We start from the raw sequence: 18,832 nt of genomic DNA, 5'->3' as shown, positions 1-18,832 counted from the left end.
ATTCTCAGCCATAGCTGTACATTACAATCATCTGGCAAGCTTTAAAAAATACTTGGTCCTACCCTGGGTCAACTGAATCTGGGGGTGAGGGTGTGTCAAACTAAAATTACTGGAGTTATTAAATAAGAACTCTAAATCTAAATTTCTTACAGCCCACACGTAAAATAACTGCACTGAATTTTGGAGGTAAAATTAATATAACACAGAGTGCCAAGGCACATAACCAGAGTGGCAATACTAGGACAGAATGCAAATGTCCTGATTAACGAGCAAAACCTTTCCAGTCCACACACTGCTCTTGTGACTGGTAAAGGTAATGCATACATCAGGGAGGATTGTTTTTAAAATTTAGAAAAGGACTTTCCCATCCATTATCTCATCTGACCTTCTGAGCAAACCTATGACACATGCAGGATAAAAATTAGGCCCATTTCCTAGATAATAGAAAACAGGCTTGGAGAGGTTAAGTGAATCGCCCATGTGAAAAAGCCAGAATTCACAACCAGGTCTTCTAACTCCCATCCACCAGAGTTGGAGAGCACCAGGCTTTTGCCTTACCCTGTCACTTAATTCCTACACTTTTGGAACCAACGTACTCTTCTTCAAGCAAAAACTAATAGAGAAGTAGGAGCTTTGAAATCTTTCACAGAAAAATGAGGTTTGAGTTAGAAAGTGTTAAAACGAAAATCAGAAGTTCTTGGAAAAGAAGATGTAAAGGAAGTACTTCACAGAATCCAAACATTTTAACTCAGTGAGTCTATCTATGTTTCAGTGGCTTTCTAAAGCCACTATATGGTTAATGCCTGACAGCAATCAACCAACCATGTCAAGGCCTTTGCTGTGGATAGAAAGCATAGGTAGCAGTGAGATGCGAGGAGAGAAAAACATTGCAAAAGCTCCAGAAAATCACTTACGGAAGACCAGCTAGCAAAATAATTAAGAAGTGAGCCTACAGAGAACAATGAGGGACAGGCTGTTTTGACAGTTTGGCCTTTTACTATTTGATGTTCAAATATAATATAATTGGGGCATATGATAGGATGAAATCATATACTAGTGTTAAATAATTAACAAGAGAACACTTTGGGTATTTATATTAATAGTGCTAATAGAACAATTTATACACTCTCCAGCCTTTCATCTGAGATCAAAGTTTAATAAAAGCTCTAAACAAACCTTATAAAATCTTGTGTAAGTGGTATTACAGCTGTTATGCAGATGCATAAAAAAAGGTCAACTGAGGTGTTTAATATCACTGACAAAGCTCAAGACATAACTAGGAATGCAATCTGGGGGCAGGCCAACTCTTCAACATTCAAAAGGAGGAAAACTAGATCAAAGTTGTTTCATGAAACTCCATTTACCAATGAGCTTAGGGCATATTATGACAATTTTAAATATGGTCCAAAAATGTCCATACCCTATTTCTTCTTACCCTGCTCAAGGTAAATATGGGATTTGATTGCACATGTTCTTCCTCTTCACTTTGTATCATTTAGTAGATACTTGCAAAGCGTTCCTTACCCATATCTTCATTACTCTCACCAGTCACAAGTGGAGGATGTGGAATAGAAAGAATGCTGTGTTGCTAATCAGGACATCTGAATTTTAGCCCTAGTTTTGTCACATTTAGAAAATCATAAACTCCTTTGGCCTCTAGACTTCTCTTGAATAGTGTGAGGGGTTTTGACCAGGATTTCTAGCGTTGAGTTCTAACATTATCTAAAATGTGAGAACCGTGGCAGCAGGAACCTTGTCCGCTGTATGCTTTACGACAGTGTTGAGACATGGTAGGGACTTAATAACTCATACATAATATAATATGATTAAACTAGGGTAAGTTGTTTGATAGTAACTATTGGCAACATAGAAATTTTGTGAAGACCCCAGATTTTTAATTCCTCCTATATTAGACTAAAGTCTACTAGGGAGAGGAATTTTGTTTTGTTTTGTTTTTCTGAGATGGAGCTTCTCTCTTGTTGCCCAAGCTAGAGTGCAATGGCGTGATCTCAGCTCACTGCAACCTCCGCCTCTCAGGTTCAAATGATTCTCCCGCCTCAGTCTCCTGAGTAGCTGGGATTACAGGCGCACGCCACCACACCCAGCTAATTTTTTGTACTTTTAGTAGAAACGTGGTTTCATCATGTTAGCCAGGCTAGTCTCGAACCCCTGACCTCAGGTGATTCACCCTCCTCGGCCTTCCAAAGTGCTGGGATTACAGGTGTGAGCCACTGCACCCTGCTGGGAAAGAAACTTTTAAAGATGATCTAGTCCAGCCCAATCATGAAAAATAATAATTGAAATTCAGAAAGGTTAAATAATTTGGCCAGGGTCATGTGCCTGGCTATGGTGGAGACATGACCAGTATCTAGATTTTCCGACTAATAATCAGATACTATTTTTTATCATATCACTTTCCATCATTTAAAACTAGTCATATAATAATTTTCAGCTAAAGACTGAAGGGAATTTGTTAAAATTAGATGCACAAAATGCAAATTCTCCATATCAGATTTTCATTAAAGACTATTTAAAATGTATATAAAATATACTATTCTCACCTACTATATATTGTGAGTGTAATACAAATATCTTGTTTTATAGTTAAGTTAGGATCTTAAAAAAATATCAAATATACTATCATTACTCTGAGATTTCACCCAGATAGGCTTCTTAAAGAGAGCAGAAAGCATTTCTTACATGTGTTGTATTTTACAGAAAGATACTGCCATTGTGCTTTACAATATACATTCATATTATCTTTACAATATAAAGCAAGAGCTTTTACCAAGAGAATGCATTGTTCTTAATATTGTTTAGAAAAGGCCTATAAAACACATTATCAAGCAAGGAAGTTAGAAAGGCAGTATGACTACTTATCAGCATCAAATACGACGAGGTCAGACTGACCTCCAAACGCTGAGCAATTCAATAATACTAAATTCATCTGCTGGTGAAGTTGCATTCATTATGTAATTTCTCAGTGATACCTTTCCTATGTCATCATGTTTATGAAACATTTGACAGGGCTGTAGAAAACCATTTTTACAGGCTGAAAGAAGCCTCACATTTTTTAAGTTGGTCATCACCTTCTGCCACAAGGTTGTAACTCTGCATAAACAGCCCACTTGTTTTAGCAGTATTTTCTACATTTGACCATAAACAATCATGTTTCAGAAGCTTAACCCTTTGAAGATATCCCCAATACTGGAAAACGTACATAGCTTAATACTGACTAACATAGAATATGGGCTGTGTATTTTGGGACAGGGTGGAGAAAGGAGAATGTCTAGATTGTTTCACCCAAGATCCCTCATGAGAGATTCATGAGGATATTTCCGTTTGCCCTCGATGCGAATATACAGAAGGTAGACCAACATTAGAGCAGTGGGAAACTTGGCAGAACGGGCTAGGACAGGGTTTGTGCAAAACCTTTTTCCGGTTTCAGTTTGAATGGGTTCCCAGGAAGTGTCAAGTCTGAACAAATCCAAAATTTTACAATGTAGCTCAGCCAAAACTGCTGGGATTCACCTGATTCTGGGTCAAAACTGTAACAGAGCACACTGCGTTTTATTTGGTGTAAAGCCAATTGGACTGAACCTTTCAGGCAACTTCAATGAGAGGCTCATAGCCTTGGCAAAACCAAAAATGAACCTAGCTTGATCTTTGGTTTTAAAGCAGCAAGTTCTGGCTTTGTAAAGAGATAAAGGCAAGTTTTCCTTAGCTTCAAGATTCTTACAAATACTTAAGAGAGGCATTGCAAATAATTAACAGTTATTTGGCCAGATCTACATTATCAAGTCAGTTGTTTCCTGAGTTTAACAGTGGCACTTTAGTAAGTACTCTAACTTATTTGGGTCTATATATTCTTAAGTGCCCTAGAGCACAATTTAGTGTCCTAACAAAGAGTGATGGCTCTTCAACTGCAGTGCCTGTAGAGTGATTTGCACATGCAGTAGGATGAAGCACAATTAGTGTTAGATCCAGGGTAAAAAGGGAAAAAAATTATCTACTAAAAAAAAATACAAAAAACTAGCCGGGCTTGGTGGCGGCGCCTGTAGTCCCAGCTACTCGGGAGGCTGAGGCAGGAGAATGGCGTGAACCCGGGAGGCGGAGCTTGCAGTGAGCCGAAATCGCGCCACTGCACTCCAGCCTGGGCGACACAGCGAGACTCCGTCTCAAAAAAAAAAAAACAAAAAACAAACAAACAAAACTCCAACAGCAATTGTCTACTCCAACACAGACAGGTGAAGTAAGTATCTATGACATTACTTAGTCTGTAAGTTCCATAGACACATGGGCATCTTCTTATAATCTTGGACACCTAATCTTGAAGCTCAGCTAATGTGAAGCTCAGCTAATGTGTTCAATGAATCTTTCAGAGATAAGCTTCAGACTTTACAGTGTTTTTAAAAGAAAAGTCGTATTTCAAGAGTTTTCCAGTGTTTTGTAACATTTCTCAATATAGGCATATGAGTATATATTTTTCCCTATACAGCTTTAGGTTAGGATTTACCCCATTTTAAGTTGTGTTAGCTCTGTAAGTATATTTTGAAAATAAGGGAGATAAGATTTCTTTAAGTATTTGGGAAGCTGATTAAATGCTGACTAATTGCAACTACTAATTACACATTTGCTCTAAGTCAATGGTTTTCAAAATTAAGTTTTAAAGCTATGTATCTCTCTCACACACACGTTTTTAAGTTATCTAAATGTTTTTAACCATAAGCTTAAGTAGTTGCAAAGGATGACATTTTCTTGCAATATTGTAAAGAATGACGTTTTCAAATAAAACTCATTCATATAAATAATATAAACATATCTAGTAAACTTTAAATAACTCAGCAATTTGTTGCCACCATTTATCCACTTATGAAATAAATATGACCATTGTTAAAAGAGATTTTTTTTTCTGTTCCTTTTTTCCCTTCAGTTTATACTAATATAAAATATATTTATGTCCATAAGTGTTTTTATCATTTTGCTGTACTTCATCCTTCTCTGTAACAATGTATATATATAAACATAGAGAAAAAAAGTAGTTTTTAAAATTTTCTGAGACCATAAAGCTCTATGTTATACATTTTTATAGACTGGATTAGCATTATAATTAATATTAGGTATATTATAAATTTTGAGAAAAATTATTAAATGTGAAATGTAAAAAAAAAAAAATCCAAAGCTTCCAAAAAGTATATCTCTTAATGGAATAAATATAGCTTCCTCTTCTCCCACACTGAGTTAGTTCACATAACCCTAGCTGAATGTTAATTTTTGTTTGAATAAGACAGGGTTTCATTTCATTTCTATTCCTATTATTTCTATAGATTTAATCACAAATCTTGTTCACATAAAAAGTACATGAGAATGAAAGTTTTGTTATAACAATGTTACTCAATTCTTGAATGTTTTCCTACTCTTATGGTAAATATTACATAGTGATCTGTCATCAAAATTAATTTTAATAAGCTATCAGCCCTACGAAGTTCTCTTTTACTTTGTTGAAAGCAAAGAATGAGAAACCGCCTGACTTACCAAAGGACTATAATGCAGTTATTTAGACCATTTACTTCCTATTTCTCGAAGGTATGCCAAAAAGGCTTTATTTGTCAAGATTTATCATGTAACTGTTTTTCTTTTGTTTAACTGAACATATACAGGAAGGGCTGAGACAAATAAAAATCTTGCTAACTTTAACACTATTCTATTAGTGTAATATTTTTGATATATTTATTTTATCTTAGCATTACATATGGTTCCATATAAACCCCAGACCTACAGATTGGCAAAGCCAGTCCTCGCTGTCAAACCAATCAGCCAAATCACGCTTGCTTTATGGTACAAAAAGGGTCTGACTTCATTTCTCAATTAAATGGAATGGTGTTAATGAGTGTCCTTGTGAAAACTGTCTCACTTTTGAATCACAATTCTAAAACAGATAAATAGGTAAAGCATGGAGCTCTGCTAGAGTTTGTCACCTGGATGAAATAAGACACTGCTGCCTTTAATGATTTCTTATCAACACTCTCTTAGCTTTGATTTCTGGAGCTATACATCCTTTGATTATAGTAGAGTAGTGGAAGAGGTGAGGTTATTAAATAAAAATGTCTTCACCTCCCTCCCCAATAAACAGAATATATCTAATTCAGCACACCTCAACCCCAGTATCCCATGTGTCAAATACAGCTCTTTGTTCTTAACAAAAATATATGTGCAACTAAGGATAAGAAGTCTTACCTTGGGGCCTTGATTAAAGAAGGCCAGCAGGCACAGAAATCTTAAATTACCCCTTTGCTTGGCACCTTAAAATGTCTGGGGGAATTTGCCTCATGGAACTCAGGATGGGTGAGAAGTAGGCCTGTTTTTTTTTTTTTTTTTTTTTTTTTTTAAATAAAGTGGGAGAAAGTCAATTATGAAAGGTACGATGGCCTTTCAAAGCAGAGTCATTTTAGGAGAAAGTGTATCTAGAAACTGAAGCTATAAAAACCAATTCTCAGTTAGCTGGGCGTGGCGGTAGGCACCTGTAATTCCAGCTACTTGGGAGGCTGAGGCAGGAGAATTGTTTGAATGCGGGAAAGGGAGGTTGCAGTGAGCCGAGATGGCGCCACTGCACCCCCAGCCTGGGTAACAGAGTGAAACTCCATCTCAAAAACAAAAACAAAAACAAAAAACTGTAAGCCAATTCTCTTAAAACTATTTGTGCCTGACTACCTCTTGGAAGATCTCTGTATACTCCCAGGGTTATGCCACCCCAGTTAGAACATGCTGTTATTTACCAGCTGTCTTTGAACATTCCTGTTGGGGTCAGCATTAATCATTTTGCAGTAAAAAGCTTTTAAAAAGTTATACTAACATGTTTCAATTCCCTTTAGTTTTTAAATTTTTTTTGGTGACATATGTCATTGATACAAAATTATAAATAAAATATATACATACAGTTTAAAGAAAATGACAATCGGTGGTTTTAATTAGTGTCTCCCTGATTGCTAATGAAAAATGTCTTCTCGCATGTTTCTTTTTCAATAGAGATGCTTGCTTACGCCCTTTGACCTTCTTTTGTCCCTTTTAAAAGCTTGGATATCTTTTTCTAATTGTTTTTTAGGCAATAAGATTTGGACACAAATTGGTAGTCAGTTATATCTCCTACAAATATATTCTATGTGTGGCTTTTCACTCTTTTTATGTCATATTTTTATTTGGTTTACAGAAGTTCTTAATTTTAACATGGTAACTTGAGTCACTTCTTTTATATGATCCGTTATTTCCATGCCTCGTTTGCCTTTTTTTTTTTTCTTCAGAAATCTCCTTCAGTGCCAGGGTTATGAAAATATTCAACAATTTTTTTTTGTTCTAAAAATCTTATGGTTTGCCATTCACATTTTGGTTTTCTTTCTTTCTGTCTTTTTAAATTATACTTTAAGTTCTGGGATACATATGCAGAACGTGCAGGTGTGTTACACAGGTATACATGTGCTGTGGTGGTTTGCTGCACCCATCAATCTGTCATTTAGGTTTTAAGCCCCACATGCATTAGGTATTTGTCCTAATGCTCTCCTCCTTCCCTTACCCCCACCCCACCGACATGCCCCGGTGTGTGATGTTTGCTCCCTGTGTAAATGTGTTCTCATGTTCAACTCCCACTTATGAGTGAGAACAATACATTTTTGCATCTGATATGAGATAGAGGTTCAGTTTAATATTTTTAATACCATCTATGGAAAAGTTCATCCTTACTCCGCCGATATGTGATGCCATTTGTGGCAGACATCAGGTTTCCACATGTAAGTGTTTCTGTTTCTGGGTTCTCTATTCAATTACACTGACCAACTTATATATTCCTTTGCCAAGACAACACTATCTTAATTTCCATAGTTTTAATACATTTTGATATATGTTTAAGAAACCCCCCCGCTTACCTTGTTCTTCAGAAATTTCTTGGCTAGAGTGTCTTCTCTATAAAACACTTGTGACTCTTTTTAAAGTTTTTTTTCTCTTATGTACTTCAAATTTTTTGTTACGTTTGCATTGGTATAGTGTTCATTACATTTTCTTAGTAATTGTTGCTTGGAGTTAGAAGTAAAATATACTGTTTTTTAATCAAAGAAATTGATAAACTCTATATTTTTTCATAATTTAACTATGAATTCCTTGGGCATTTTATATAAACAATAACAGTATTTGCAAATATCAATTTTACTGCACTGGCTAGGACCATCTGCACAGTGTCTAACAGAAGCTGTGGAACAGCACATCCTTGGTTCCTGGTCAGAGAGGAGGATGTCAGCATTTCAGTGCTAAGGTGATTTACCCATAGACTTTTTTCCATATGACCTTTATGAGATTAAGAAAGTTTCCCTCTATTCTTAGTTTAATAGAAGGTTTATGATGATGATGATGGTGGTGGTGGTGGTGGAATCAATGCTTCTTATTCATTTATGGGGATGGCCTTTTCAAATTTTATTTCTCCCTAATCTGTCACTATGCTATAAATTACATTAATTAATTTTCTAATGTTAAATCAACTTGTTTGACTCAACTGAACTGCTGGAACAAACTCAACTTGTTCATGATGAGTTATTCTTTTTAAACATTTCTAAATCTATTTCGCTAATCTTTTGTATAAATTTTTGCATTTGTGTTAATGACTAAGGGTCTACATTCCCTTACTTATTCTTATGCTTGGTTGTAGCACGAATGCTCTGCTGACTCAGGATATAAATTGGGCATGTTCCCTCTTTTTCTAGTCTCTGGAAGAGTTTTGTAAAACTGAAATTATCTGCCCCTAGGACATTTGGTAGAACTTATGTATAAAATTATTTGGGTTTGGTAGCCCTTTTCTGACTAAATTTTAATTGACTAAAAATAGTTGATTAAAATTATTTTTAAAAAATTTAGTCATGCTATTTCTTCTTCATTTTTGAAAATTACATTTTCCTAGGAATTTCTCTAATTTATAATGAGAAAATTATTCAGAATACTTTGCTATGTGGTTAAATTCTCCAAGACCTGTAGTTATATCCTTTTTTTCCAATCATAATGGACAATGGTCTTTTTTACTATGATTCGTTGGTCAAACAGACTTCACTTTGTTAGCCCTGTCTATTGCATGTTTTTTTCCTATTTCATTAATTTTCAGTCTTTATTTTTTCCCTTCTTGTGTTTTCTTTAGGTTTTACTCTTTTAATTTCCTTTTAATATCTTAGGTTGGGTGATAAGCTCATTAATTTTTATCCCTTGTTTTTTAACATAAGCACTAAAGTCTTTACATTTCATCATAGATAACACTACTACTATATCCCATATATTTTAACACATTAATATTTTAATCATTCAGTTCTATACAAAATTTACCCTACATTTTTTGACCTGTGAATTGTTTAAAAGTTTGCTTTGTAATTTCTAAAAGCCTATGGTCTATATGGTTATTTTTTTGAATCTTAGAGCTAGATATGACTATGTTATTAAGTTCTGGTCCATGGATATGAACAGAAATGGTATGTGCAACTTCCAGTTTCCACTATTTTCAGTTTCCAATAAGAGTTACATGCCCTCCCTTTCCTTCATTTTCTAGTTAGTATGCAAATATAAGGGCAAGAGGTGGCATATGCATTGGATAATGAGGACAGAGCAGCAACATATTGAGGATCGTGGTGCAAAAGACAGAAGGAACAAAAAGACAGAAGGAACGTAGCGTTCTAACACCATGGGGACACCACCTGCCAATGGATAGCTTATGTTCGGATTAGCACATGAGATAAATTAATTTTTATGTTACTTAACCCACTATTATATTGGGTGTTTCTCCGACTTTAACTAATACAAAGGTATGAGAATCAACATTATCATGGTATTAATGGAAATGAAAATAAAGACACATTTAAAGGGTAATATGAAAAACTGCATTTATATCACCAAAGTGAATTGCCTTACAATCCCTTTCACTTCCTGAAAGGACCCTTACTGTAGTGTCTATATTTTCTTTTCCCCCATGACCTCCCACTTACTAAGGTTGCTAGTTCCTTTCTCTAAACAAGGGTACGCACTTTGCCTTTGCATGCACTCTGCTCTGGCACCAAACTGTCCCTACTCCTAATTTTCCAAGCACATTTCTAAGGCTGGATTCCCTCCAATGTGTACTTTCCCTCTTCGCGCTTGCAGTCTCTTACTATTCCACACCGTCCTGCACACTGTCACTACATTTATAGACCCCATCCACCGCACCACGATCCCTCATTAAAAGCCACCAATGGCAGCCTATTGGCGTAATACCTATGCTCCCACTTTCTACCTCCCAACCTTGTAATGCAGATGGCAGAAAATGTAAGGTGATCACAGCTCTCTCTCCGGAAAAGCAACCAGAAAAAAATCCTTCCCAACAGAATGTTTCAATAACTAGTACTGACCAGTATGAACTAACATTTGGGAAGGACCTATTTAGATTCTGTTATAAAAGATCCCTGATGTAAAAGATATAAAACTCTGATATAAAAAAGTCAAGTCTAAACTGCTTGCTTTGTATTTCGGAACACCAGAATGACCCCTCTTACTCTCTCAAACTGTTATCTATCTCTCTACACATTATCTCCTATGAACCTACAGGGAAAAAATGTGAAAAGGCTTTGAAATGGAACAGAAACTTACTAGGTATCTTCAGTGAAGACCTAGTTTCTGCCTAGCACACCTGTCTGGGTTTTCTGATTCTGTGGGATCTCTGTGCTCTCACCATCTTTGAGTTATTTATAACTTTATGAGTTGCAGATAACTGATAACAATACAAATAATTTTTGTTCACAGACAATAAATTTTGTCTGGTAGGGTTCCATTGATTTTCCTTCCTCATTGTAGAAGAAGTCAATTTTGCCTTTATTGAAAATACATTTCAGCACTCTGTAGTGCCTATATATGTGTGGTTGTTTAAATGCTCCTTTAAGTCATTTGTAACTTCTTGTTCATTCCCTCATTAATTAATGAGTTAAATAAACACATTTGTTACAAGTTAATTTTATATGTGTATGGGAGTCATGACTTTACCTTAGAAAATCCTTTTAACAAACCCTTTTGTTTATTACTGCCTTAGACTTTGATTACATCCCCAATATGAAAGGTCTTCTCTGGCTCTTTCTACCTGACTACTGATTCTTCATATTTCAGAAATAAATTTAAGCTCCTTATCATGTCCTCAAACTGCAAAATCTATCATTTTCACAATGAACCCAGATCACAATGATGCCTCAGTTTTCTTTACAATTATCTTTTCTTCAAAAATAGCTTCTGAAATGCATTATCTTTTTCATTCATGGACTGTATTTTTTTGTTGTTGTTGTTATCTTTCATCATTAATTCATTTAAATGAATGTGTCTTCTTTACCTAATTAGAGTACAAATTCCTTGAAGGCACTGATCACAATTTACTTTCCTTTTTTCTTCCTTGGCATCAACACACTGCCTCATATTGAGCCCAATACATTTCCACTGCTGAGTCCCATCCTTGGCCCATGAGCTGGGGCTCTCAATCAAGGTTTTTTTTTTTCCCCATATAATCACTTAGCTTTATTTAGGGAATCAAGCCATTCTATTTTGGCTGAAGGTGGTTCCATCCCAGTAAAATTTACATTAAAATTTAGTGAAGATGGTTAGAGCTTCTGTGAAACACCAAATAGAATATAGTATTGACCAGGAATTCTAGGAAATAAAGAATATATTGCCATGCTTCTGGGGAATTTCTCACAACTATTGGACCAATGCTGTTTATTCCTAAGTACAGTCTGATGTGAAGTTGAGATACTTGCAGTTTGACAGTCATTCTTTCATTCTACAAATGTTTATTGATTGTCTACTATATATCAAACATTTTTGACAGACCCTGGCAATGCATTTGCAAATAAAATGCAGTTTCTAATCCAAGGAGCTTACCTGCTATTAAAGAAAGAGAGGGAAAAGTTGAGGAAGACAGGGAAAAATGGGCATGGGACTGTGACCTAAGCAGATAGATGCTTAGGTGGCAAGCTAAATCAAGTTTCTTATTATGATGAAAAGATGATCTTCTTTTCAGGTATTGTAACTACTGGACTGCTAAAATCAATCTACTGTAAATACTCCTAACGGAATGGTGAAATTTCAAACATTTGCAGATTGATAACACCATGATACATGCCCTACATGCAACACCTTCAGTACTGTTAATAACAACTCAACCAAATATGGACCAACAACATTTTTCTAAGTTTTAAGCGCTGACTTGGGAGAGAATAATAAATGATCTTGAGATAGCTTTCAGCATATTTGATTTTATGAACTATAAAGTATTTTATCAGTTGAATAGTCTACCAAGTTCATTAAAATCTGTCCCTTAAAATGTCATATGAAATCAAAGGACTTCATAATATTTGATCATTAACATTATTACTAAGCATTTTAATTTTTATGGTTTTATTTATAATTATTTCAAATTGAAACTATCAAAAAACTACTGCTGTTTAAAACCTAGTCCATTTAATCAATTTTATTTTTCCCATGATGACTTTTTATTTTTACCTTTATTCTTATGGGAACCTTTATGATAGGACATTTATGATTCTATTCCTATGTACTTTGTTAGTGAAGAGGTTAGATAAAAAATATTAACAAATACAAATAGTCATTGTTGCTGATATAATTTTCAGTTTTGCATGGTATACAGGTAGAATTCAAATGATGAAATAAGAAGTAACAAGCAATCACATAATGGTAACGATAACATTTGTTTGGTTCTAAATATTTTCACATGTATTTTCTCTCTTAATTCTTAAAGCAACCTGATAAAATAATTTTAATCACAACCATTTTACAGATGAAGAAAACAAGAAAGAAGTCATCTGCTAGATGTTGCATAAGCGGCATTTTGTACACCAAATCCAGGTCTTCAAACTCAACAATTATGGTTTTCTTCAGATTTTTTTAAATAGCATTTAATTCGCAGGCCAAATTCTGTTGGCAAGTCACTTTCTAAGGGTAAGTAAAATATATATGGAAGAACACTAAACATTTTATTCACCAACAATGTCATCATACTGAAACTGAGAATAGTGTACTTTCTAAATGGCCCATTTAAATCTCAGGAAGAAGTTATTTATCCATAGGGTCTGGACACCATCAATCAAAATCACTTGCTTGCCTATTACTGAAATGTGGTCCATAACCATCTTTCCTCTCTTCATACTGACAAATAAACATTTCATTTTTTATTAACCTTATTATCTAAATTTTTTCCTGCTTGTTAAAAATATAAAAAGAAAAAAATATCACCACTACTAAGATACTTCTAATATTTTATGTATTTTCTTAGTCTTTTTAAATGTAAAATATGCAAATTTAATATTTTTATCACTCTTTACATATCTTTATATATCACTTTTTCATATATTAGCATGGTAATATTTACTTTTTTGAAAACCTGACTTTTTATGGCTGCATAGTATTTCATTAAATACTTGAAAAACAGAAAGGAATAAAACTAAAACCTATAATTCTTGTGCAACTTATCACTGTTGTGAGTTTTGCTTACTCTCTTCCATTCTTTTTTTATATGCCTATATGTCATCATTAAAATATACACAATTTTATATCTTGAAATTTTTTCCATTTAATATTATAAACCTTTGCATAACCACTGTGGCATGTTGGGTGAAAATTCCATACACTACAGAACCATAATTTTATCGACAATAAGTTGGTTTTCCTTTACTTTTTTTTTTTTTTTTTTTGAGACAGAGTCTTGCACTGTTGCACTGGAGTGCAGTGGTGTGATCGCGGCTCACTGCAATCTCCACCTCCTGGGTTCAAGCAATTCTCCTGCTTCAGCCTCCCGAGTAGCTGAGATTACAGGTGCTCCCCACCATGCCCAGCTAATTTTTGTACTTTTAGTAGAGACGGGGTTTCATCACGTTGGCCAGGCTGGTCTCGAACTGCTGACCTCAAGTGATCCGCCTGCCTCAGTCTCCCAAAGTGCTGGGATTATGGGCGTGAGCCACTGCGCCCGGCCAAAAATAATTTTTCAATGAATATTGTATGCATGTAGTCTTTACATCTATGAGCTTGAAAAGTTATTTCTTAATAGTACATTCCTACAAGTAAGATTATTCAGAAAAAGCTGGCATGCTTTCATTATTCTTTTTGTGACATTGGTGGGTGAAAATAATGTTTATAAAAACCAAGAATGTTAAAATCTTAGACATGAAAGAATAAATAGCAACCTGATCTCTTTACCAACCAATCCTTTTAGTGATTGTGAAATACAGTAAAAAATACACCAAGTATTGACTATATTTGATATATTTTTCATAAATTAGTACATCTTGACATGAAGAAGTACTGAAAGATGTGACCATTTAAGTATGCTCACATTTTTATTTAATTTTTTTCATTTCAAAGTCTATATCCAAATACCTTTTAGATACAGTTTAGTTTGTTTTCCCCTTTGACATCTTAGATGTAGTTCTAGAAATGATTTCTGAAACTGCTTCCTTTGGTGTGCTCTGAAATCCACAACAGGAGACAGCAGTAATTCTGATACAAGGAGAAAGAAAATGCCCCAACTTACCGTTTCTAATGCAATTACACGGTCCTGCAAAGAAAGCATAATATATAATTATAAAACGAAGGCTGTTAAAAATTGTTTCAAGTTTACTTAATTTACAGGTATTCTATTTACCGTCTATTATTAATAATTTTTTTAAAAATGTAAAAAATGAGAACTACTCAGAATGATCTCTATAACAGAAAAACAGTCATCAAAGAATGACTGTACCTTTTTTCATCTCATTTAGTGTTAGGACTATAGGGTTTAAGAGTAAATACTACAATTCAATGAAAGGAATAGATCTTACCACTTTTGCAATGGTAAGATTATTTACAAGGATATAAAATGTTAGATTTGATTATATGAATCACAACTAGACAAGAGTAGTGATATAGACAAGGAATTAAGCACATATTTTAGCTCTTAATTAGGTATACAGTGAAAAAGGTGGTCTCCACAACAAGGTGAAATTCAGACATATCTTCATCAATTAAAATAAATGAGTAAATCATTATTGAAAACAAGGCAGGAAAATAAATCAGAAAGATATGGCACATGCAGCCAATCCTGAGCCCAGATAGGCCTTCATTGTCTACAGCATCTTAGAATGTTTATATGATTGGCTTTAAAAGGGGTCATTGATAACAGTGCATCAAAAGTTAAATGATTAAGAAAATGTTTGTATTCTCAACTCCATAGTTGTATTCTCAAGTCTTTCCAGAGATGACATCTATAAACAGGAAGTCTTTACCAACTAAAGACTGAATCTGAGACAAAGCAGAGTGTGAAGATTTAACAAAATGAAAAATCATCCTTTTTAAGGAGGACCGAGGCCATTTGTCTTTGTTTTCTCTCATTTTAAGAACTGGAGGAGGACGGGTGCAATGACTCACGCCTGTAATTTCAGCACTTTGGGAGGCTCAGGTGGACAGATCACAGGAGGCCAGGAGTTCAAGACCAGCCTGGAAAACCTGGTGAAACACCGTCTCTACTAAAAATTAAAAAAATAGCCAGGTGTGGTGCTGCGTGCCCGTAATCCCAGCTACTCGGGAGGCTGCAACAGGAGAATTGCTTGAACCCAGGAGTTGGAGGTTGCAGTGAACCGAGATCATGCCACTGCACTCCAGCCTGGGCAACAAAGCAAGACTACAGCTCAAAAAAAATAAAAATAAAATAAAAGAACTAGAGGAAATATGTGGAATCTGGATTTTTAAAAATAATCATCTAAAGAAGCGTAATGGTTAACACTGAGTGTCAACTTGACTGGATACAAGGATGCAGGGTGTTGATCCTGGGTGTGTCTGTAGGGTGTTACCAAAGGAGATTAGCATTTGAGTCAGTGGGCTGAGGAAGGCAGACCCACCGTTAATCTGGTGGGCACAATCTAATCAGCTGCTGGTGAATATAAAGCAGGCAGAGAAATATGAAAGGGGAGACTGGCCTAGCCTCCCAGCCTACATCTTTCTCCTGTGCTGGATGCTTCCTGCCATCGAACACTGGACTCCAAGGTCTTCAGTTATGGGGCTTGGACTGGCTCTCCTTGCTCCTCAGCTTGCAGACAGCCTACTGTGGGACCTTGTGATCATGTAACTTAATACTTAATAACTCCCATTTATATATATATATGTATGTGTGTATATATATGTATATATGTGTGTGTGTATATATGTGTATATACATGTGTGTGTGTGTGTATATATATATCTCCTACTAATTCTGTCCCTCTAAGAGAACGTTGACTAATACAAGAAGTAAAGAGAGAAAAATGGTGCACAGAATGACTCAGCCCAGGTCTCTTGTGGTCCTGCAGGGACCCCCATAGACCTATGACACTTAGAAGCAGAATGAACTCGGCCCCTACTGGCATTCTCTCAGTATCACATGAAATAGAGGGCTCACTTCTAAAGAGTTTTGCGAACTAACTTCCAGCAATCAGACTGGGAAACAGTTGAACATTTCCACCCTGTAAACATTTGGCTATGTGGGCATGAATTAAATGAATACATTATGCAAAATTAGCCCAAAGCAGACTGTTTCTAGCAATATAATCTGTTTAATTGCATTTTGTTGGCATACTTAAGAGGGCCTCACCCTTACCCTCATAATTTTCATAAAATAACTGCTATTTTGTTGGTGACTTGTATATTGTCACATTTGAGCACTTCATAATACATGGGTATGATGCCTCAAGGGGGTTTTGATCTATTGTTGCCAGGCATCTTATTCATTGTGCATCTGGGACAAAAACCATTCAGCAATACTTTAACATCCTTTGCAGATTGAACAGAACCTCATTAGATGCCTTATACAGAGAGAAACAGCCTTTGGGCAGTATCATATTTATATGAACCATCTTGGAAGGCTGAAAATATTTACAGCCCTATTTGGGCCTTAAGTTTTCCTTATACCATGGGTTTGTGGGTTGTTATTAGTTAAGATTGATGTATTTTAAAAGCATACCTAGAGCTGCTTTTAATATTTTAAATTTTCATATAATGTCAAAACAGAACAGAATTAAACTGTCTGTCCTAATTCATATCTTAGTGTTTAGCAAAGACAAACTGATAGTGTTGTAAGTTGTGTATGAGTCCCTTCATTTTACTTAATTTTTTATTTTAAAGGAAATATGTGCCTAGTTTTTGTGACTATGGACTCAAATGGTCAAGACAACTCCATTTTGTTGAAATATGAAGGTCAAATATATATATATACACACATACACACACACACACACACACACACACATATATATACACACATACATACACTTTTTTTTTTCTTTTTTTGAGATGGAGTCTCACTCTGTCACCCAGGCTGGGGTGCAGTAGCGTGATCTTGGCTCACTGCAAGCTCCACCTCCCGGGTTCACTCCATTCTCCTGCCTCAGCCTCCCGAGTAGCTGGCACTATAGGTGCCTGCCACAACGCCTGGCTAATTTTTTTTTATTTTTAGGAGAGACGGGGTTTCACCAAGTTAGCCAGGATGGTCTCGATCTCCCAACTTCGTGATCCGCCCACCTTGTCCTCCCAAAGTGCAATAAATAAATATATTTGAATCCACTTTAGTTATGTTTGTTTGCCTATAACCTGCTCTATTCCAAAATGGTACTGAGATAGCTTTCAATAAAAAAATTGTATGCCAAAAAACACGAGGAAATTAGAGAAATAGAAAATTTAGTTCATTAACCTGACTTTCAATAATTCAATATGCCAGTCAACAACAGCTAATAAGATACCAGCCATTGTAGTAAATTACTGATTTTGTCTAAATTACAGTTTTCAGTCTCAACTGTAGACTGTAAATAAAGAGAAATTATTGCTAGTCTTTATGAACTTCTTATTTGATTTTAAAATTTAAAAAATGCATTTTGAAAACTTAAGTGGTTATGGTTGACACTGTTTTAAATAAAAAATTATGCTACTGTGTATCATTACTCTCAATGGAAAATAAGCCTACAACAGTGTTCTTTTTTCTTTTTTTTTTTTTTTGGAGATAGGGTCTCCCTCTGTCATTCAGGCTAGAGTGCAGTGTCACAGTCAGAGCTCACTGCAACCTCTATCTTCCAAGCGCAAGTGATCCTCCCACCTCAGCCTACCAAGTAGCTGGGAGTATAGGTGTGCACCACCACACCCAGCTAATTTATTTTTTACTTTTTGTAGAGATGGGATCTCACTATGTTGCCCAGGGTGGTCTTGTACTCCTGGGCTCAAGCAATCCTCCTGCCTCGGCCTCCCCAAATGCTGGGATTACAGGCATGAACCACCATACCCAGGCCATTATTGTAGCTTTGATATGCTTCATGATTAAAAAAGAAAAAGCCAGTATATGTCCTAGAATGAACATATAATTACAACAAAATAAATTATATCTCCATAACCTCTCCCATTTTACCCAGAGCTGCCTTTGTAATTTTTTCCCCTTTTTCTTTAATCTACAATTTTCATTTAAACAGATTTAAGTTCAACCTGCAGGTTCATTACTCCACCCACACTTCCAAACCACCAATCCCTGAACCCCACTCTCAACATGCTCCCAAGACTTAATCCTGAAAAGAAAAGCATTGCTAGAACAATGAAAGGGCATTAGGAGGTAGGAGAAGTAGAGAGGGAAGACCATCTCCAGGAAATAATGAAGATATTTCCATGCTATTTCAGATGGTTTTAATAAATCAGTGGCTCTTATTTTTGTAGTAATAGACTTTGAGAGTCTAATAAAACTTGACATTCTCCCTAGGAAAATGTACATTATATTCAACACACATATATAATTTTATAT

The 18,832-nt window shown here is 35.4% G+C and overlaps 1 protein-coding gene across 14 annotated transcripts in view; it reads right to left on the bottom strand.

The window, feature by feature from the left end:
* The window catches only part of CEP128 (centrosomal protein 128), a 449,960-nt gene that overhangs the window by 49,373 nt on the left and 381,755 nt on the right, over window positions 1-18,832 (bottom strand). For all 14 annotated transcript variants that reach the window (XM_021941917.2, XM_021941915.2, XM_021941920.2 and 11 more), the window contains one exon: window positions 14,579-14,602. In XM_021941917.2, the coding sequence (XP_021797609.2) occupies window positions 14,579-14,602 (24 nt within the window). The remainder of the gene's footprint in view (window positions 1-14,578; window positions 14,603-18,832) is intronic.

The sequence above is a fragment of the Papio anubis genome, chromosome 7 (genome assembly GCF_008728515.1).
Source record: "Papio anubis isolate 15944 chromosome 7, Panubis1.0, whole genome shotgun sequence".
Lineage (NCBI taxonomy): Eukaryota > Metazoa > Chordata > Mammalia > Primates > Cercopithecidae > Papio > Papio anubis.
This window is presented reverse-complemented; position numbering and strand designations above follow the sequence as displayed.